The 23,335-nt window shown below is 36.1% G+C and overlaps 1 protein-coding gene across 1 annotated transcript; it reads right to left on the minus strand.

The window, feature by feature from the left end:
- Positions 1–21,377: 21,377 nt before the first annotated feature.
- LOC142865688 (uncharacterized) lies at positions 21,378–22,848 on the minus strand. The gene is made up of 2 exons (XM_075998876.1): positions 22,839–22,848; positions 21,378–22,678 (listed from the first exon to the last, which is right to left on the minus strand). Exons 1-2 carry the CDS (start codon positions 22,846–22,848, stop codon positions 21,378–21,380), a joined length of 1,311 nt encoding a protein of 436 aa, XP_075854991.1.
- Between the last annotated feature and the right edge of the window lie 487 nt (positions 22,849–23,335).

A 23,335-nucleotide genomic window follows, 5' to 3' on the forward strand; every position in this document is an offset into this window, starting at 1 on the left:
AAATAGTATAAAGAAAAGAAGACATATGAGAAAACCTTAACATAAGGTTTGCAATTTTCTTTTATTTTTGGATATGACACAATGAGCACTGGAACAAAATCTGAACAATTTGGGCTCCATCAAACTTAAAATCCTCTGCACAGCAAGGAAAAAAAAAACAAAATAAGAAAACAGAGGATGGGAGAAAATATTTTCAACGTTTATATTGTATAATATGTTAATACCCAAAATATATAGGAAACTGATATTTTTCAAATGCAAGACAATGTCATCACTCACTTCTAAATAAGCAAAAGTTTATGTAGATTATTTTCAAGAAAGCATACCAGTTTAGAACAGGAAACACAAAGAGTAACTCAGCATCACCAAAACATCATGTAAACACAAATGAAAACTATGATAAGATATCACCTCACAACTGTTAAAATGGCTAATGTCCAAAAGAAGAGACATAACAAGTGAGGACAAGAGTGTGCAGGAAATCAATCCCTGTAGACTGTTTGTAAATGGATAGTGTCACCATAGAGATTTGTAATAAAATGTAAATAATACCACTGCCTTGTCATTCACCGATTCTACCTATGAGTATAACCATGCAAAATCAGTATCTTAAGAAGATGCTGCACCCCTATGTCTATCGCAGCATTATGCACATTGCCAAGAAAATAAAAACAAACTAAATGCTCGTGTATCATGAATAGACTAAAAAATGAATGCACAAACACATACCATATAATATTACTAAACCATGAAAACGATAAATATCCTGCCATTTCAACAACATGGATGGACATAGTAGGCATTATGCTAAGTAAAATCAGCCATTCCCAGAAATGCTGCTATGGATAATTATATACTGATAATAAACACTGCTATGGATAATTTTTAAAAAGTTGAATTTACAAAAATAAAGAGTACAGCATTGGTTTTCAGGGTGTAGAGTCAGGAAAAGTGAGGAGATGTTTAAGGGTAAAAGCTTTTAGTTATAAGATGACTAGATCTTGGAGATCTAATGTACGGCATTATGATTAGAGTTATTAATAATGATTTATATGCTTAAAATTTGTTTAGACCATAAACCTCACTATTAATAAATGTTCTCACTATAATTAAACGGTAGATATGTGAGATGATGGATATGTTTATTAACTTAATTATATTGTGTTACCATTTATCCACACATCAGATCACTACAGTATGTACAATAAATTTATACAGTTATACATTTCTTATTTGTGGAAATTTCCACCCATTAAAACCCCACACACAGAAATACATGCATGCACACATACACACATATGAATGACACATTTCTAATGCTACGAAATAAAAGGAAATTATGGAGTATAAGTTATCAAAGTATTATGTATCAATTGGGAATATAAATATGTTCGGCTATTTGAAGCACTGAATGAGACAGTATATTTAAGAATTCCATAAGGTGAGCAGGGAAAATAAACAATATTATTAGTTTGGGAATTTGGGTATAATAAAGTTGAAAATTACTCTTATTTCATAAAAGAAAAAGAGTATTTACAAGTGAAATAACATTAGATTTTCTTACATTTAGGAGGAGGCTATGCATTTGTACAAAATTAGTGAGTCTGACTTTCTGTAGGATTGCCTCTGGAAACTAAGAATTGGATATCATGATGCATAAAATATGAACTTGTGTCCTTAGTGCTTCTGGCATTCCAGAAACAAGTCCCGATATCTCCACTATTCCCCTTTACACATTTCAGTAATGAGGCATCAAAAAGAACTTAAAACATGGAGCTGGGCATGGTGAATCACACCTATAATACTAGCACTTTGGGAGGCCAAGAGGGAAGGATCACTTGAGGCCAGGATCTTGATAGCAGCCCTCGCAACATAAGGAGACTCCATTTTTACAAGAAAATAATAACACCTAAGAAATGGCTGGCCATGGTAGCTCATGCCCATTGTTTTAGCTACTTAGAAGACAGAGGTGGTAGGATCCCTGAAGCCCCTATGTTTGAGGTTGCAGTGAGCTATGATCAGCCACTGTACTCCAGAAAGGGCAGGAGAGCGAAAGGCTGTCAAATGATGGTTTAATATCATGGTCTTCAAAATATGCACAGATAGTCCCATAACTCCTAACCAATAGAAATGCTAATAGATAATGTAGTCCCTTATAAGCCAAGACAAGAAGTTTGGCTCTCACTGAATTCTAAGGAAGATCACTGCAAGGGTAGAGTTCTTAGAGAGTTTAAGGGCGTGGGACAGAAGATGTCCGTGTGTGAGATAAAGGGAAACATACACAGGCTTCTAAAAATCATTTCCAAAAGAGCAGAATATTCAAACCCACTTTTATATATCTGCCTTCGTCCTTGAGCTTTGGCTCTCTAACATTTGTTAATCTGCTTCACTAAATCTCACCTACCTGGATATTTAGCTGTTGTTTCCTCTTTCTTCATAATCCAGGGCTCTATTCCTTGCTCCAGGCATGTGATCAGTTCTGGCTTTGAGAAGGCAAGACCTGTTTTATTAGAAAAATTTCACATGACTCTTGCTGAAAACTTTCCAATTACTAATGCAGTACTATCCTTAATAGAGAGAACACTATAGAAGATTCTAGAAAATTCCTTTGCAAGATATTGTTTTCTCACAGACACTGTAGAATAATAAAAAAATTACTTCTAATTTATGACTACAGCACCAATTCCAACTAGCACCACATAAATAAGAGGTGTAAATTCTATTCTAAGGTGCAGGCAACAACGATATACCCTGATTTCTAGAGTAACTACTAATCTACTGTGAAATATACATATCACCCAAAGAAAGGGAAACGTTCAAGATAACATGAGACATCTAATGATTTTATTTAATACACCAAAAATCTTCAAATTTTCTTTAAAAGAAGGAATATAAAATTCATTCAGGTAAAGTAGAAACTTTTAAGAAACTATCTACAAAAATAAAATAATGGCCTTAATGTGGAATATGAATTCTGTATATAAATGATCCTTACCAAGGGAGACCAGGTTTCCATAGTTCTCTAACATCACATCCCTATATAAATTCCGCTGAGCATTATCAAGGCATGCCCACTCCTCTGGAGAGAATTCTACAGCCACATCCCTGAATGTCACCATCTCCTGTAAAAAGACACACATTTCCCAAGTGGTCATATAGAGAGTTCTTAATTTGACTACAAGGAAAATGAGTTGTGAGAATTGTTTCTGACATATGAGTGACTGGAATTATCCAATAAGTTATATTTTAGCACAATGATATTATTTAATATATTCTCTTTTTCACAGGAATGAAGATCCCAAAAGATGTATGAATCTGTGTGCATATGATTCTTCTTTGGATGATAAAGTATCTAATACCAAATTAAGGGCCTTACAGAAGTAATATAAATTTATTGGTGTTTTATTTACATCATGTCAATAAATTGTGCATATTTCTCACATAGAGAAACATACAGAGTTAGAAAGTATCACCTAATTTTAACAAGTACAATCATGAACTGGAGATTTTGTCAAAGTACAGAGTCTGATACAGTAGACCTGAGGTGAGGTCTGAATCTCTGCATGTCACATAATAAAACTATTGATAACAATGCTTCTTGCCTAAGGAGAGTATTTTGTCAACATCCAGTAAAAGTGGTAGACTTTGAATTTATCTCAATTCATCTGAACAGAACACAGATGATAGCCCTAATTTTTTTTTTTTTTTTTTTGAGACAGAGTCTCGCTTTCTTGCCTAGGCTAGAGTGAGTGCCGTGGCATCAGCCTAGCTCACAGCAACCTCAAACTCCTGGGCTCAAGCGATCCTCCTGCCTCAGCCTCCCGAGTAGCTGGGACTACAGGCACAAGCCACCATGCCCGGCTGATTTTTATATTATATATATTAGTTGGCCAATTAATTTCTTTCTATTTTTATGGTAGAGCGGGGTCTCGCTCAGGCTGGTTTTGAACTCCTGACCTTGAGCAATCCGCCCGCCTCGGCATCCCAGAGTGCTAGGATTACAGGCGTGAGCCACCGCGCCCGGCCGATAGCCCTAATTTTTCAAAGCAAGCTATAAGAAGAAAGGGGAGCTTCCAGATTAAATGTGATTGTTCATTCACAACAGTGAGTAAATCTCCATGAGACACTTAATGATAAAGACAAAAAACAAAAAACAATTAACTGTATATGGGAAAAATCTGTCAGAGAGCATCTTAACCAAGTGAATGAAATTAACATAAATTTAGAGGGACAAATTGGTATTAGGCACCATTGCACAGAGGAGGATACCAAACCACTGCTGGGATGGTAGTGGCCAACAATATGTAACAATGAAGAATCATAAGTTATATGCCAATTTCAGATACAGATACTTTTCATGATTTGTTATCTTTAATAATGTATGTAAATACTGTAGCATCATACAGAGTGAGTCTTCTATTTTCTCTTTTTTCCATAATTTTCTGGTTATCCTAGACAACCAATGTTATCGTCTTTCTCAATTTTCCTAATAATATTTTACAGAGAAGTGATGAAGCATCCAGATCAAACTTTGAGAGTACATGTTTCCCATACTCACTCAAATCCAAAGACTCTATCCCATCCCCAGTAGGAATCTCAGATATTCATACTATTCTATCTGGACCTGTCACAATGAGTATATTTTCAATATTACATGTCATACGCTTCTTATACAACTTGGCTATTGTATTAAGAAGCTTATGGGAGAGAATGTAGAGCAGGCTCTGTTAGATATGGAGGATGGATTTTCCAGAGCTCCTTGACTATCATAAGAAGAAATAGAAAAAAATATAGTTGCAAAACTTATAAGGAATACACATCAGAAGGAAAGAAGTAAAGGTTTACAAGTTCAAAAAATTGAAGTTCTACATTACATTCTAGGAGAAAGAGTTGACACAACCCCTAATCTGGGAAACATGTACCTGAAAACAAGCCATTTCTTTTTCCTCTTCTCCTACTTTCAAATTTCTTTTCAGGTGAGATTGTGTAGAACAATTACAATTAAATCTTGAGACTTCCCAGAAAGGAGTCAGCACAATTTCTTTCCTTGTTTCTACAACACTCACAAGCAGGAGGAACTTAAAATGCAGAAGGGCTACACTCACTGTTTCTTGCTCACAGTAAAGTGTCAGCTATGATCAGCCCATTCATGGAGACCATAATGTGAGGTTCTCCTGTCTTTTCTTCCTGTTACCTCCCCCTGCTACAGGTGCCAGGAGTTTCTGCAACAGGAATGGATATATGGACCACACTGATCTGCTTCTACCAAACCCAAGAGAGCAGAACCTGTGACTTTCTTCAGGAACAGAGGCAAAACTCAATTCACATGAATATATGCAGAAGTCCTAATGCTTGACCCTGGTATCAAATTAGAATTATGTGGGGCACAAAAAAAACCACATGGATGTTCCCACCCAGCCCAACACGCAGGTGATGGTGTTTCTTCAATCTAGCCAGGTTATCCTAATTGAAAGTCTGGGTTGAGAGGTAATTACTTTAAAATTGTCTCTGAAACATCAATGTGAATGTAAATGATGTGATAATGTGCACCTCACTCTAAGAATTGTGGTCGGCTGGTGTGGAAGGTATACACTATTTGGGTTCTTTGTCAGGTCCCCTTTTAGTGCTGCTGTTGGTCAACCTGAATCCATTATTAGTAGCACTCAGGTAGAGACAGTAAGCACAGCATACATACTGCCTTTTGCCCAACACTCATCACAACATATACCTAATATCCAAAGTGAAGAGCAGCATAATGCAATGTCTACCGAGCATGTGCTATTTGATTAGAAGTATGGTTTGTTGCACTGTGGAGAAGCCTTTACATTGTGTGATTTAATCCTTATTATTCCACAAAAGGTGACTAGTAAGTGTCCAATAATTTACAGAAAAATTTAGATGTGGTGCCAGCATTTCCATTCTTCACACACAACTATAATACAATACTACACAAGATCTAGAAAATTGTCTACACACACCCCAAAAGGGTCCTTTAAAAGTCAACTTACAAGTCCTTGTTGATCTCTTACACTGCAGTATATGTCTCCCTGAGATTTTGGTGCATTCTCAGTCTAACGTCTTTTCCTGTGTTGCGAATTCCAGGTAGAGGCCCAGTCTATTTTTGTTCAATCTGGTATAATCTTTGCTTATACAGAGAGAGAAGGAAAACAGGAAGAGAAATTCCTCCTTTGAACCTGCTCTAGCTTCCTGAGGAACCTCAGACCTTGGATTCAGAATTCAGAGCTGCAGATTTAGGTCTCTAGAGAGGCATGAATTCAGTACCACTCACTGCACATTTCCTGGCATTTGGGCAAAAAGAAGGCAGAAAGGGAGTTTATGTGTTGAACCCAGTGCACATTATCTTGCTCCCGTTTGTGTCTGGGCCCTATGGTCTCTTAATCCATTTCAGTTCTAAAGATGTGAGATGCATTTAGAGAAAGAATAGAACTAGTGATTATTATCCTATGAGAGTGTATTCACAGGAATCTGGTCTAACTATGCCCAAGAGGGACAGTACATACCAAAGAGGCCTAGAGAACTTACTGTGTGCAGATGTGGGGACAGTGAAGCTCTGTGCTGCAGAGTTGCAGGTTATAGACTGGAAGCTCAAGAAGGAATCTCATGTCCTAAGACCTACTAAGTTAGAAGTGGTGGGCACATTTTATGTTTATGTTGCATTTTTAATTCTGGAAAGTGTTCAGGAAATATTAAAAGTAAAGAGTCTCCAACTCAGAAAACCTCTCCACAAAGTTAAAAGAGATTTAAAAGAGAACCCTTTTATTACTCAATTAAAGCAGAATGTGATGTGTGCAGTGCCAATCCACTGAGAGATTTCAAAGGCACACATAAAGTCATTACTGTACATAACTAAGGAAATCCTAACTTTTACATACATGTAATCTAGATAAATAATAATTTGCTTTGAAGAAAAAAGAAAGAAGACTGGATAGCCCTATTCGTCATAAACAGTGCACCCTACACTTACTTGGTAATTAGTGAGACTCTCTTTTTTCATAATTGGTTCAATTCTAATAAAAAACTGATGTCTCAATCAATTCAGGAGGAGACAATTTTGAAACTTAAAGATAGGTGCTCACTGAAGTTAGGATCCCATCTTCATGTGGAAATTGTGGGATAGGGAAATATCTTTGTTGATATTTCATTTCAAAATGATGTTTCTCAGTTTTAGATAAAGCATTTCTTGAAAAAATCCTTTTAAAAATGTTTCAAAAGGATTTACAAATCTTAGGCAGATAGTTAGGATCTCTGGCTTCTCTTAGGACAATGGTGCCATTTTTTGGTGCTGTTTCCAGAAATTGCTCCACCTGGGGAGATGGATAAGGCTGCCATTCCATTTTGGTGCTGCTCAACCCTTCATTCTACCCTGAGCCACTTCTTACCTGAGGACCCAGGGAATGCTTTATCAATCTAATATTTCCCCAGCCAAGGCATAATAAGATTTACAAAGTGACCTAGGGCATCCTAAAGGAAATTAATATGTCATTAGCTTCAATCTGCATTGCAGTTCATCCTCCCCCATGGGGTTTCTTAGAGGGAGCTCCTATAATTTGATAAAATTTTCAGGACACCTGTTGATTATTTGATGAGAACCTACACTTCCGAAGATACAAATTCTGATGAAATGAAATTAATGTGCATGTTACAATTTTAAAATAAAAAATAAATACCACACATGAACCTGTCAATTCATGAATGGATTATTAATATTTGGTATATGTTTACAATAAAATATTACTCAATTTTAACAAATGACAGTAGCCAGCACTGCTTATATTTTCCTGGATTGAGTGAGCCCATTATCCAAAGTGAAGTGACACAAGATCAGAAGAATGGCTCCACATGTACTTGCCATCAAGTTGGTACTGACTGATTAACACTATGGTGCTCAAATTGTGGTGGTGTTCAAGAGCGATTCAGGAGTTTTGGGTAAGCCCACATCTGAACGATGTCTTGATCATCATGGAGGGGAAAGGCACACCCCTGACCCTTGCTAGGGAGAGGCAAAGATATAAAATGGGACTAAAATATGCGTACTCTCATATTTTTTTGAAATAAAAAATATAAAAGTAAAAACAATACATCTTTCCTAAATTTTATAAAAATTCCAAATATTGAGTCACAAAGCAAATATAAAGGTCAAATAAGTAATGATTTCAAAGTAACTTAAGCAAAAAGTCAAGTTTATATCAAAATTATAAATGTATCAATAAATTTTGATGTAGTAATCTCATGCCAGGTACTTAGGGTTAGGATGACGTTAGAGAAAATATTTAATTTAAGAAAAATTATACATTAAAATATATAATTTAGTATATTGTCTATAATGGTAGCATTAGAAGATAACTACATTTTTTTTTGAGACAGAGTCTCACTTTGTTGCCCAGGCTAGAGTGAGTGCCATGGCGTCAGCCTGGCTCACAGCAACCTCAATCTCTGGGGCTCAGCGATCCTACTGCCTCAGCCTCCCGAATAGCTGGGACTACAGGCATGCACCACCATGCCCAGCTAATTTTTTGTATATATATTTTTAGTTGGTCAATTAATTTATTTCTATTTTTGGTAGAGACGGGGTCTCGCTCAGGCTGGTTTTGAACTCCTGACCTTGAGCAATCCGCCTGACTCGGCCTCCCAAAGTGCTAGGATTACAGGCGTGAGCCACCATGCCCAGCCGATAACTACATTTTAATGAAGATAATTATGTAAGGATACCATGGTGCTTCTTTTTAGAGGTCTGTGAATATTTAAAAATATACAAACTGATACTTTGTACCCTTTGATTTTCTCTTTCCCCATTCCACTCTCTGTGATGACCACACTTCCCACTAAGAAATCAGCTTTCTTTAGATTCCACAGATAAGTGAGATCATACAGTGTTTGTCTTTCTGTGCCTGGCTTACTTTACTTAGCATCATGTCCTCCAGTTAAAAACATGTTGTCACAAATGACAGAATTTCATTCTGTTTGAAGGCTCATTGTGTAAATTCACCTCATTTTCTTCATCCACTCATGTGCTGGTGGAAAGTTAAGCTGCTTCTATACCTGGGCTAGAATGAATATTGTTGTAATGAACATGGAAGGACAGATATATCTTCTACATACTGGTTTTGCTTCAACTGAATATGCATGAAGAATTGGTAGTGATGGATCATATGGTAATTCAATTCTCATTGTTGAGGAATCTCTATACTATTCTCTACATTGGCGGTAATGAGAAAATTTATTTTTAAGACTCAGAAGGGAGGATGGTGATTGGGATTGAGGGATCAAATCTCATGTACTGGGTGAAACCTATATTCATTGAATGAATGATACACTAAATGTCCTGAATTTAACACTGTATAATTCATACATTCATCAAAGGAAAAAAAAAAAAAACAGAACATGACGGGTACCCCATAAATTTATTGAAAGAGAAATAAATTTGCTTGTCCTAATTTATATTCACAGCAACAACATGCAAGTGTTTCCTTTTCTCCTCATCCTCACCAGCACTTAGTATTAATCATATTGAGAATAGGATTTTCACAGGTGTGAGGTAATAGCTCCTTGTGGCTTTAACTTTAATTTCCATGATAATTAGATAGGTTGAGCATTTTGACTGAAATCTGTTGAACATTCATTAGTCTCTTTTGAGAAATGTCAATTATTTTTATCATATCTTCCCCAAAGTATGCCTAGATAAAATCATCACACTGTGTCTGACTTATACATAAAAAATTATTTGTCAATTAAAAACAAAAATATAAAAATAAATAGCAATGACCAATAAGATGATTGCATAGGAATAAGAAATGGATATTCGATATAGTACATGAATAAGCCACATTCCAAATATATTATATTGGAGTACAAATACAGAAATGAGTAACAGGAAGAAAATGACCTATTTACATATCAACTTTCAAGAGAGGATCATTTCTTTTTGTCTGTTATCTGTTCCTCAAAATATCTGGCTTTATATGTAAATGCATATGAATATGTCTCTCTACATATGGTAAATCCCACCATTTCAATGTATGTGTTTCATTGTTTTAGATTTGGATTTTAGTGGAAAGTTAAATATGTCATATTCCTATTTTCTGAGAACTCTCCTGGGGGGTCCAAAGACACCCCCATTTGTCAGATTATAGATGAGAGGGTTGATCATTGTCATTAGTATGGTATAGATGACAGAGACCATTTCATCTTCTCAGGGGAATGAGACTTTTGTAGAAGGTACTTGCGAAGGGCACCCACATAGAATAGAGACTCCAGGGCCATGTGAGAGAAGTAACCAGGGTTTCCATGTATCCCTGGCCTGAGACTGTCACCAGTTGAGTGGACAGTATAAATACATAGGAGGCCATAATAGCTAAAATAGGAGGGAAGTGAAAACTAACACCATGGATAAAAAGACCCTGATATAGAGGGAAGTGTCAACAGAGACCAGTTTAAATACAGCTGGGATCACAGAAACAAAATGACCACCTTCCCTGGAAGTGAAGTAATGGAAAGTCAGAGGGCAGAGCACATGGATCAATGCATTGAGCACTACCCTCAGCCAAGATGCCTGCACCAGGAGAACACAGAGGACATGGGGAATGTGGATGGGGTATCACAATGGGTGACAGATGGCCACGTAGCAGTGCTAAGCCAGGACAGCCAGCATCTGACACTCTGCTGCTGACAAGCTGATGAGAAGGAAGAAATGAATGTCAAAGTCAGTGAGAGAGATGTGATGATCCCTAGAGAGAAAGTTGAGGGCCATCTGAGGAACAAACATGTACATATAGAATTGCTACATGACAGATGGCTTGCTGATCAGAAAATATATATTGCAGTGGAGAGGTGAGTAGGGCCGAATGAGGAGGATTACTGTGATGTTTCCAGAAAGGATCAGGAGTTCCAGCATGGTGAGGACAAAAAGAAGCCAGGGATCCTGGGTTCTGTGAAACAGGACTAAAGGATGACACAACCCTTGATGTCAGGTTGTTCTTCTGTGCTTTTTCCTTTTTTGTTAACTGTGAAGAAAGTTTGAAAGAGCATTATGTTCACAATCTGTACATAATTACACCGAATTTAGTCACAAGGCAATTTCCAGCACTTCAAATTCATTTTTGCCCTGCCCTTCTTATTTTAGTTTCAGTAAATAATTACATTTGCATTTCACCAAGATTTACTACAGTATCATAAAATAGTTCTAGAATATGAGCCTTGACACATTGGAAGAGAGGGCATAAGCACTGTTGCAACATGTACTTTTGAAATGTTTTTTTCTTAATGAAAGTTCTAGAAATTGAAATCCTCTCATAATTACAGTAAACATTCTTAAGAACTAAATAGAATAAAAAAATGCAGTGTTTTAGTTACACTAAACACTTTTCAAGAGCTTAGTAACAACATGTGGTTAAAGGCTACAGCTTATACTTCAGCATGGATATCAAACATTTTCAGTATTGAAGAATGATCTCATGGATGCCAAGCAGAAACCAGCCATGGGAAGATAAAGTACTGGCCTATAGATAAGAAAAACCCACAAGGCAGCCAAACAAGTTTAACCAAAGAATGATCTACACTCAGGAGTGTACATGGTACCAGAAGAGCAAAATCTACATTCATCCATTCAGGTCATAATTCCTACTGCAATGGAGAAAAGGCTGGAAACAAAACAGAGAAGGCTCCCAGGCTCCCTGAGCTTTCATTCTGTTTGTGGTGATTCACACAAATATATACTGTCAGGTAAATGTAACTGTGATGGAGTGGAGTAAAGCAGAATAAGTGGAGGGAGAGTTGATGGTGAGGTCGGGTGTGGGTGATTTGCCCCTAGGGAGATCCATCAGAGCAGAGACCTGGATGAAGGTAGTGAGTGCACTGTGTGAGTACATGTGGGAAGAACCTGAGTGTGAGCTTGGTGAGTTTTGGCTCAAGTGGTGTGAGCTGGGTGGAGAGTAGAAGGAAATGAGCAGAGGTCAGTAGGTAACAGGGGTCCCTATACTTTTTAACTCAAACTCCTATAAGTAAAAAATTTGGGGGCATGCACCCCTAATTCATGCATACAGAGAGCCTTTATTTACTATGATCAGTTATTAGCAAAGCATCATCACTGCATTTAAGGATAAAAGTAAACATTAATACAAGTTCTAATATTCTCTCACTTTACTCCAATGTATCATTTGCCAAAGGGACATTAAGTGAGAGATTTTCTTTCCTTATAAAGTCTTAAAGTTTCCCGTAGTGATTAATTAGGTTGCTTGAATGGACCAAATTTTTGCCGCTTCTATAAGCACTGCAAAACTTCCATAACCAAGCCATTTGGAAAGAAACTGTATAGCATTCTTATAAGTACCACTTTTGAGCAAATCAAGATCCTCTATTGCTGTATAACTTTCATCACGTTCTTTATGCTTACTAACTCTCACTTTTCTCATTTGCAATGTGGGAATAAGACTTAATTTTTTTCCTGAATTTAGTCACTAGGGGCTCCTAATGTAAACCCAGTAAGCTATAAGTAAAGAAAACACACTACATTTTATCTCTGTAGTCAGGCTTCTATGGACTGTAGTTAATTAGGCACAGGTGGTGGAGAAGGAGTTCAGGAAGAAAAAAAATGCTTGTATAGGTAAAGTAGTAGAAAATGGCATGGTAAATTTAGTAATTCCATTTATATGTAAACGGTGAGAGAGCATGGGATATGTGTAGGATCCTTCAGCAGTGGCTGGTGCATCCTAGATACTTAAACATTTATGAAAATAACACAGGCGGAGTGATGGAGGGGAGTATGGGATGACACTATGCAGGAATCAGAGCCCAATCCAAATGAGCTTTATACACTGATCTGATAGCCCAGAAACTGTGGGGGCCTCTGAAGGAGTTTATGGGGGAACTGAGGTGATAAAACTGGCATTTTGGCAAGATTTTGGCTAGTAGATAAATAATCTACTAGCTAGAGTAGGGAATAATTTGGAGGGGCCAACTTGGAAAGATAAAGAACAGTTGGGAACCCATCAGACCAATCAACATGACACTGACTAGGGTCCTGCTGAGGCTTTGGTATTGAGGAAGGAGAGGCATAGATTGAGGTAATATTAGAGGTAAGATGATGTGCACAATGGTGCCTTTTTCTGAGGTAGAAACAAATGGGTCAGGTAAGAGAAATTTTCAGGAATGAGTGGGACTTATGCCTACTTAAGAATAGGGTGTGAAGGATAAGCCCTGATAATGGCACTTAGGCTTCCAAATTGAGAGAATGAATTATTGTGGTGTTTTTTTTTCTGTGACAATATGTTCTAAAGTACCACAGGGGGTTGTGAAAGAAGCTGCAGAGTGAGCTTAGCTTTCTACCTGGTGTGAGTTTCCTATGGGTTGCCCAGGGCAGGCAGCTGAGAGGTGGTTTGGTGTGTGGATCTGAAGCTGCATTTAGCACTTGTTGCATTTAGGGGGTGCTGATGTGACAAGATGAGATAAAACTGCTTAAGGTGTGTGCACAGTGAAGAGTGGAGAGTAAGGTTGTTTTATCAGGGGAGCAACACAGCACTAGAGGCTACTAGCTGTGGACTTTCAAAGATCTAACACAATATCAGAAACCTGATATAAAATCTCTAGCTTATTAACCACTTCAGTACGAGTGTTAACTATAGTTGATATCCACAGATGAATGCGCACAGCTGAGCATCGACTATAGTCCATAGCCACAGATGAACATGCAGAGCACCTTAGCCGACAGCGGTGATAGGAAGGTGCACAGCCGAGCATCAACTAAATGAACAGCATGACATGACTTTTCTAATTTTTCATTTATCAAAATAAAATTGTGAACATTTAAAAATAATGTAATAAAAATATATATGTATATGTTACCTATTCTGATTTACATTACAAGTAAAGCTGCCTGTAAAGTAAATCAAGCTTTCAGTGTTTTATATCTTTCCTCATCACACAAGAGCAAAATGGATTCGTCGTCAATGCAAAGCACCAACTATCGTGTAGATATGAGTGCCATGTTGGCAAGGTTTCAGGGCCAGTGAACACCATACTGAAGTGGTTAAAAACAAAAATACAAAAAAAAAAAAAGAAAAGAAACATAAAAATCTTGCAAAATATAATTATTTCCAAAGACATATTCTTAAAAGTCATTCTGCCCTTTTCCTACAACAAAATTATTGAATGATGATGTGAATGACTTTTCATATAGCTAATATGTCTAATGTAATGTGGGATGAGACCACTTCCAATTTATTATTCTCAAAGTCTATGAAAGAGGTTGGGGTATGTGAAAATGCATCTTCGATTTCACTAGTACCTGCAACACCCTTCCCTCAGCCTCTGACTCCTCCTACCTGGGATGTTCTCCCCACTCTTGCCCATTCTACACCTCAGCACATCCCTCATTTTTCAAGGAAATTCCTGTAATACTCAGTGTAGACTTTCTGGGCTAGTAGTCCCTTGTGGTACTTTTCCCAATAGATTTAGCACTTTTTTAATTTTTTTTTTATTTCAGCATATTACAATGGTAAAACTGTTGGGGTTATGTACACGGCCTTTGTCTCACCTGAGTCAGAGCTTCAAGTGTGTCCATCCCCAAGATGGTGAGCACTGCAGCCATTAGGTGTGTATCTACCCATCCCCTCCTCCATCCTCCCATTAGCCCAACACCCAATGAATTTAGTTGTGATGAAAATTATCTTAGATCATCGTCTTCTTCTAGTGTGCCATGGTGGCCTTGCCTCTGGTTGATCCAGTCCAGGGCTCTCTCAGTACTCTCTGGCAGCTGACCTGCTCCAGGGTCTTCTGCTGTCTCCAGAAAAAAGCATTCCCGTGCTAATCCTCTGCTGGGGTAGACCTCAAAGACGTCACTCACTTCACTGTCAGCATCCTTTCCACCATGTTCTCACCTCCCAGGATCTTATTTCATGTCCCACCCTCTTCAAGCTGCAATCACATGCCCTGGCTTCTGAGGACCTGCCTTGTTATTAGAACTTCCCATGAATACTGCCAGGAAAGAGCTGCTCTGTAGGGCAAACCCACAAGGTAATGGACATAATATTGGACCTCAGCTTGGGTATTTATTTTTTTAAGAATATTTTGGGAGAGGTCTAAAACCTCCCCCAATTTTAAGCAGATACTTAGAATCAAAACCCTCTAGGACTATCTGATAAAAACTAAAAATGAAAACAAAAATGAGGATTTCATGACTGAGAAAAATTCTGGCCAATGTGGCCAATGTCACCAATGTGATAATATAGACAGAACAATCCTGTCCTATTCTAAATCACTTGCTGACTATATAGGTAATTTAAAATTGTTAATTGTGGTAAAATACACCCAATATAATATTTACCATCTTACACTTGTTAGGTATGCAGTACAGTAGTGTTAAGCATGTTCACATTATGTGAAAGAAATTTTGAGAACATTTTTTCCCCGAACACCGATTAAACATGACTCCATTTCTCCATTCTTCCAGTCCCTGGCACAACCATTTTAATTTTTGCTTCTATGAATTTGATTCTTCTAAATACTTTGGATAACATAGTTTATTTTTTAAACAGACAATAACAAAAGTATCTCCAGCAGAGAGAAAAAAGGAACCCCTGGTTTTAGTAAGTACCTAAATACTGACTTTAAGGGCTGTGATTTTCCTCACTGCATTTTTATTCATTCATTTATTAATTCAGGAAGCAATGTGTTCCACAATGTGTTTAGACTGAAAAACACAGTGTTGAATATATGAGCTAGTAGACATTTATGCAGTTTTAAGAGTCCAACAATCTATTCCATAATTCCTCCCTTATTACCTCCTGCTGTTTTACCTGAAGGCTTCCTCCCTCCCATTTTTAACATCTGTCTGGAGAACATACAACAATTTTTTCCAGACTTTATGGCCCACATTTTTATGTTTATTTGTGCTATGCTCTACCTGAAGTCTAGAGGTACTTTACTAAATGTATTTTTATATGTAAGTTACTTAAAATAAACAAATATATCTGATCAATCTCTGCATTACTAATGCCTGACACAGTATGGAGATGTGTGTGTTGGGTGTGTGCTGGCTGACTGTGTGACAAGTCAGCACTGTACTTTTATTCTTCTGCTTATATCATTACATAAACCAAGTGGTTTAAAAAAATCAATAAATTAAACAAAATTATCTTTTAATAAAACTAATACTTTTGTTTTAAATCATTTTCATTAAAGATTTTTGTATAGAATTGTTTCCCTTTCATTCCATTGATACTGTTTAGTTGGCTGTTGATTGTTTAGAGCAGGTATGGTGAAGGCAAATTTTTTTCTATCAGATATTTGCAAAAGGATAGTAAAAACAGTCTTTTAAATCTATTATTATAATATGCCAACCCTTGGCCAAAAACCTTTAGATAAATTTTAATATCTGTTCCAGTATTTATAAATCCAACAAAAGATTTGTCACTTAGCTTAATTTCTAATTGAGGTTTTTGGTCATTAATAAAGTTTGCCAATATACTTTTGTTGCAGTACTTCCAGAACCTCCTTGTCTTAAAACATTAGATTTTTTAATTTGCATATTAATAGCAGAAGTTGTGCAATACAGTCTCTAGCCTGAATAACATAATCGGAAGTGAAACTCATCATAACGGAAATTTCATTCGAATAAGCTGAATCAGTTATACCTAAATGTGTTATTACTCTTTTTAATGTAACAGAAATATGACCAAATTATTAACTAATATTAATATGCTGGTAGGATCAGGCCAAATATATCTATATGTATGTATATCTCAGTAGATTGTGTGAAGAGTCCATTGTCACAAGATGATCTTTGTTCTCTGAAATTACCTTTAGGGCCAAGAGTCTCAGCCAAAGTTGCATTTAAATGTCTGACCAGACCTTTTGGCAATTTCTGAAAAGTTTCTTTCTGCAGCCAGGTGCTCCCCTTGGGCCATAAGGTGCCATTGGGATGCAGTGGTGGGGAGCTGGTGCTGGGCTGCCTGGCTGAGCATGGCCACAGCCTGGGTGGCTCAGCAGCATGGTAGCCATGGCACCATGCTGTTTTATTTGCTGGGCATAAAACTGGTGGCATTTAGAATTAACATTATTAAAAGCCCATATATGTAAAATCATATTTCTTAAATTAGGAGGACTAACAATTTCTTGCATCATATATTTCTTGCCATCTAGCAATAAAATCTACATGAGTTTCATTAACATTTTGTTTAACATTTCTATAGGAAGCTACAGTCTAAGAGAAGGTATCTTTTTCCATACTTTAATACAGCACTGTTGAATTTGAGAAATAGCCTGATCATCATATTTTAGTTGAGCATTAATATCAAACCAATATTCTTGACCCGTAATTTGTGCCAGAAATTTTTACTGGTGGGTCCATGGACTCATTTAGCTAGGGTTTCTGACACATATTATCCCTGCACCAAGTAGTGAACTGGAAAAATTTAGGCAGAGATATAACTGTTCGCACAGGAGATTTCCAAACCCAAGGAATTAACCTTTCTATTTGAACTACTTGTTTAATCGAGCTCAGGGTGTAAAGAGAGTTTGTGCCGGCTGTGCACAGTGGCTCACACCTGTAATCCTAGCACTCTGGAAGGCCAAGGCAGGAGAATCACTCAAGGTCAGGAGTTTGAAACCAGCCTGAGCAAGACATTGACTATGTCTCTACTAAAAATAGAAAGTAATTAATTGGCCAAATAAAAATACATAGAGTAATCAGCAGGGCATTGTGGCATATGCTTGTAGTCCCAGCTACTAGGGAGTCTGAGGCAGAAAGATTGCTTCAGCTCAAGAGTTTGAGGTTGCTGTGAGCTAGGCTGATGCCATGGCACTCTAGCCCAGGCAACAGAGTGAAAGTGCTGCTTTTGGCATTCCATTTGTCAGTCGTAAGCAAGGGAACTCTGATATTTACCAGCAGGTTCATAATCCAGCACAACATGAAAGGGGCTTTAACGATTTTATTTGAAGCTAAAGACACCTGGACTTCCTGGTGCTGATGATTATGTTATGGAAGAGACTAAAGATGTATGTGGTGCTCACTGTCTCACCTCTGGCCACTGTGAGCATCGAAAACAGGATTGCATCCAAAATCACTGATGAAATTTTCAATCAAAAAGTGGCCATGATCCCTGAGATTCCTCTAGGGAGAATGATCAAATTATTGGCCAATGTTAGATAACTAAGAATGTGTACTGTACACTCCAACTACTAAAATAAAGGAAGATAAAGTTATGCAAAATAAATTCTCTAAGATTGAAATATCAGGTAAAGAAAGATTATTCCAAACATTTTCAATGCAGAGAAATCATTCCATTATATTCTAACACTGAAAATACACACTCAAAAGTAGGTTCTAGATGGATGCATATGTTGTACTATAATTAATAGAAAATTAAATCCAATGCTCTTTACCTAAACTCCCTATTAAGAGATTGCCAAATTCTCATATTTCTTTTTATAGAACTTACCATGTGCATCACATACTTATTAATGCTTCATTTATTGTAATTATTTTCATATTTATGACATTATATGTTAGGATCTAATAACAGTTTGCTTTTACAAAAGAAAACAATGCTGAGTTCTTGATTTACTCCTCTGGCCTTCAGAATTGTTTATCTTTCTTTGGCCTTTAAGGCTCTTACTTTAACCTTAGGACACTGAACCTCTCTAATTTTACTTAAGTTATGAGAATGCTGTATGTATAGCCTATAAATGGCCTCAAGCTGTCTAGCTAAAATTTTTGTTCACCAAACTAAAAAAATTCTACACTTCTCATCAGAACTTTTAAAGTATTGTGTGAACTGGCCAGGCTTGAGTGCAACAGTGAGAATATTATAGCCCAAGCACAGATGGAAAGAAGAATGGCTTAGATAGAGTTGTAGAAGGGAATGCAGATAAAAAATGCCAAAAAACTTGAGATAATTATGAAATGAAAGAAGCAGAATTTCCACTTATAAATTCCAAGAGTTGGTTGTTCTGCCAGTTCCTTCACTCTACATGCAAAATCAGTGATTTTTTACCCTGGACATTTTCAATCTCTTCTTTGGAGCCACAAGCTCTCTCCTACAGAAATATTGACTGCTAATTAGAAAGCATCTATTAAATATCTAACAATGTCCTGTACTTATTTCTTCTATTTAAATATAAAATCAACTCCATAATTTATATATCCTTCTGAGTGTTTACCTGAACAAAGTAGCCTGATAAAGTCAATAAATCAATTAGTTCGATAACCCAAAGTAAAAGAAACAGTAACCAGAATGTTCTTTCAATATCCTTCCCAAATTAGTATGAAAATATAGAATGTACTAAGTAAAATGTAATTACTACAATGTGGAATTACTCACACCTTTAGGTAATTTTATGAGCACCATGAAGTTTTATAACAATCCTTGTTGTAATTGCAGATCAGGTCACATAAATGGTATTTAATGAACTTTGAAATAATAAAATAACATAGATGGCCTAGCATGAGTAATAAGCATGTAAGAACAGAGGATTGGCATGGGCAGGTTCCCATTCAGAAGCTTTAGGGTTTTAAAGAATTAATTCAACATAAAGTGAACAAAATATTTCCTTTCAGAATCTTTGAAGTTTCTAGTTTGCTAGTAAATTCTCAACACTTTTGAAAGTATCCATCTTTTCTAATATTTCTTTTTTTCTGTTGAAATAGGTATACATCCACATTCACACAAACATAATTACTTACTCTGTAAATATACTACAACTATAGTTCCACTTAACCATGATGTATTTGTATATTTGATTCAATATAAATAAAAATATGCTTATTTCTGTCTCATTGGCCAGGCAGGTTGCATGTTGAAGGAAAAATGTAGGATACATTGTATAACTAGTCATGCTGTGTTAAGAAATGTATGGCTTTTCATTAAGTACAAAATCTTTATTATAAGCATTATGGTAACAATGTAATTATAAATATAATGAAAAAGAGCTTTGGGAACATTATTCTTCAAAGCAGAGACACTGATAAAAAGGATCACAAGTGATGTCTTGTTACTGTGTAACCCCACAGTACATTTTTACAACCCATTACCTCCAACTTTGAGTAACATGGGATAGGTTAATTGTGGTGCAAAATAACACTTCATTCAATCTACAACATGTTTGACACATTAAAATTACTTTTAATTTAATGAAACAAATTAAGTTTACATGTAATCTAAAAATATTCCAAATTTCATTCGATTTTATTATCTATCATAATGTACAATATTAAAACAAGTTATTTATAATATTCTATTTTTTTCATTCTGATTATAATGAGAAGAATATTAGTCTGTATACCTACATCATACATCACTTGAAATACTGTTTATTATAAAAAATATCCATAGTACCTCTCCATTTCATAAATCTTACATTTCAGTGATTTTAATTTCCCATGGAAAAGTACATGAATAATGCCTACTGAATACACAAAGACTACTAATAAATGTGATGTAGCTATCATTAACCACACACATTCACATACACCCTAAGAATGAAAACATAGCATCTATTGTATTTAAAGTTGAATAACATTAGTATTTGCTTGTCAAAAAGGAAAAAATATATATACCTTTTATATTTTTACCCTACCCTGACCAGAAAGTATATTTTACATGTAATTATAACTCTCACAAAATCTCTTTTTAAAGCTGACATACAAGTAAATCAACTAACTATTTTACTGGGTAGTACTCTATAATCAACAACCTGGTTTAAAGAAATTTGTCAATGTCTTAGTGCATTAGTGTATTGCACTGTGAATCCTCTGATATTTGTTTAGACTTGATTCTTCATGAAATGTGTTCTGAAATTCATTATATCTGTAGAGTAATTTGAACTATCAATTCTTTGTGGTTCTCTAAGGTATATCTTTGGCATAAATATTTTTTCACATTCATTATATTTGTAAGGTGTCTATCTCTTAAAATTTTTGTGATGTTGAGCAATGTTGGGGAAAATATTGGAGCATTTTTTTCAGTGTAAGTTCTCCCATGTCCAATAAGATCTCTGTTGTAACTAAAGGTATTGTCAGCACTCTACATTATGATTGTTTACTTTAAATATAAGTACTGTTGTGCATTTTAAAGCTAATACATAGGGAAACCACTTCCATACTCATTACATTTATCTCACTTTTATCTAGTATAATTTATTTGGTGTTGAATAAAATGTGAGCAGTTATTAAAGACTTTGCCACAATTCTCACATTCATAGAATTTTTCTCTGTTATGCATTCTTCTATGAAGATTAAGGTGTGAGCACTGGGAAAATGCTTAGCCACATTTCTCACATTTCTATGGTTTCTCTCCTGTATGGATTCATTTATGTAGAGTGAAGTCTCAGAGCTGGATAAAGACTTTGCCACATTCTACAACATTTTAGGGTTTCTCTCCAGTATGAATTCTTTTATGTTGAGTAAGGCCTGAACACTGAGTAAAGGCTTTGCCACATTCTTCACATTTGTAATGTTTCTCTCCAGTATGAATTCTTTTATGTTCAGTAAGGTGTGAGGACCGGTTAAAGGCTTTGTCACATTCTTCACATTTGTAGGGTTTCTCTCCAGTATGAATTTTTTTATGTCGAGTAAGGATTGAGGACTGGTTAAAGGCTTTGCCACATTCTTCACATTTGTAGGGTTTCTCTCCAGTATGAATTCTTTTATGTAGACTAAGGGTTGAGGACCATTTAAAGGCTTTGCCACATTCTTCACATTTGTAGGGTTTCTCGCCAGTATGAATTCTTTTATGTTGACTAAGGATTGAGAACTGGATAAAGGCTTTGTCACATTCTTCACATTTGTAGGGTTTCTCTCCAGTATGGATTCTTTTATGTTGAGTAAGGTGGATGCACTGGGTAAAGGCTTTACCACATTCTTCACATTTGTAGGGTTTCTCTCCAGTGTGAATTCTCCTATGTATAATAAGTTTTGAGCAACAGTTAAAGGGTTTTCCACATTCTTCACATATGTAGGGTTTCTCTCCAGTATGAATTCTTTTATGTAGACTAAGGGTTGAGGACCAGTTAAAGGCTTTGCCACATTCTTCACATTTGTAGGGTTTCTCACCAGTATGAATTCTTTTATGTCGACTAAGGATTGAGAACTGGATAAAGGCTTTGTCACATTCTTCACATTTGTAGGGTTTCTCTCCAGTATGGATTCTTTTATGTTGAGTAAGGTGTATGCACTGGGTAAAGGCTTTACCACATTCTTCACATTTGTAGGGTTTCTCTCCAGTGTGAATTCTCCGATGTATAATAAGTTTTGAGCAAAAGTTAAAGGGTTTTCCACATTCTTCACACTTGTAGGATTTCTGTGTGGTATGAATTTTTCTATGTCCAGAAACATTAGAGCTGTGGTTAAATGTTTTGCTACATTCTTTAAGTTTGAAACTTTTCTCTCCAGTATGTCTTGTCTTGTGTCTATTTAGATTTGATGATTTGCTAAAGACTTTTATACATTTGTCACTTTTGAAGATTTTTCTACGGCAAGTTGACAAACATTGGGTAAGACCATCAGAACATACTTTCTGCTTCTTACACTCAGCCACACACTCCTCATCTCTTCTTAAGTATATATTTTCAAGGTCACAGCTTCCATATAGTCTCGTGATTGATTTCTGCAAGGGGTCTTTTGTACCCTGCTCTGGTAATAGGTCTTTGGTGCAATAGTGAGATAGTTCTGAAAGAAATGAAAATAACAAAGTATCTCACTAAGCAGACTCAGGCGAATATACTTCAAAATTTAAATATATAAAACTATACAAAGCACGTTAGCAAGAAAGCACAATAGAATACCATGGTCTTACTTGCATCATAGATGTATCATCTTAAAAATATACTTGCAACCATGACTCTTTTAGAAATCATAACTGCTAATAGTTCATAGCACCTCAATTGAGAAAAACACCAAGAATCACAGGAAGGGGAAGGAAACTTTGTTGCATTTACAAACCAAAGCCCTTCATCCATGCTGATACTGAGTTATCACTTTAGTAGTAAAATCCCATCTCCTGGATTCCCTTTCAAAAGAGAATGAAACTATGGGCACATGTCCACACATGTGATTTTTGTGGCCTTTCCAAAGGCTGGTTTCCACCTCCCTTGACAACTACATAACTCTCTGAGAAAAATAAGCACATATTAAGAATAAAATTCTGCATTATCATAATGATGGTGCAAAATATTTAATTATGCTATGAAATTTGAAAGGCAAAATAACAAAAAGATCATTGTCATATGTTAATTTCTATACAATATAAAAAGACATAATTATTGACATCGATATCATAAAGGTGAGGGCAGATGTAAAGATTAAGAATTTTTATATGCAACTGAA

This window comes from Microcebus murinus, chromosome 31 (assembly GCF_040939455.1).
Source record: "Microcebus murinus isolate Inina chromosome 31, M.murinus_Inina_mat1.0, whole genome shotgun sequence".
Lineage (NCBI taxonomy): Eukaryota > Metazoa > Chordata > Mammalia > Primates > Cheirogaleidae > Microcebus > Microcebus murinus.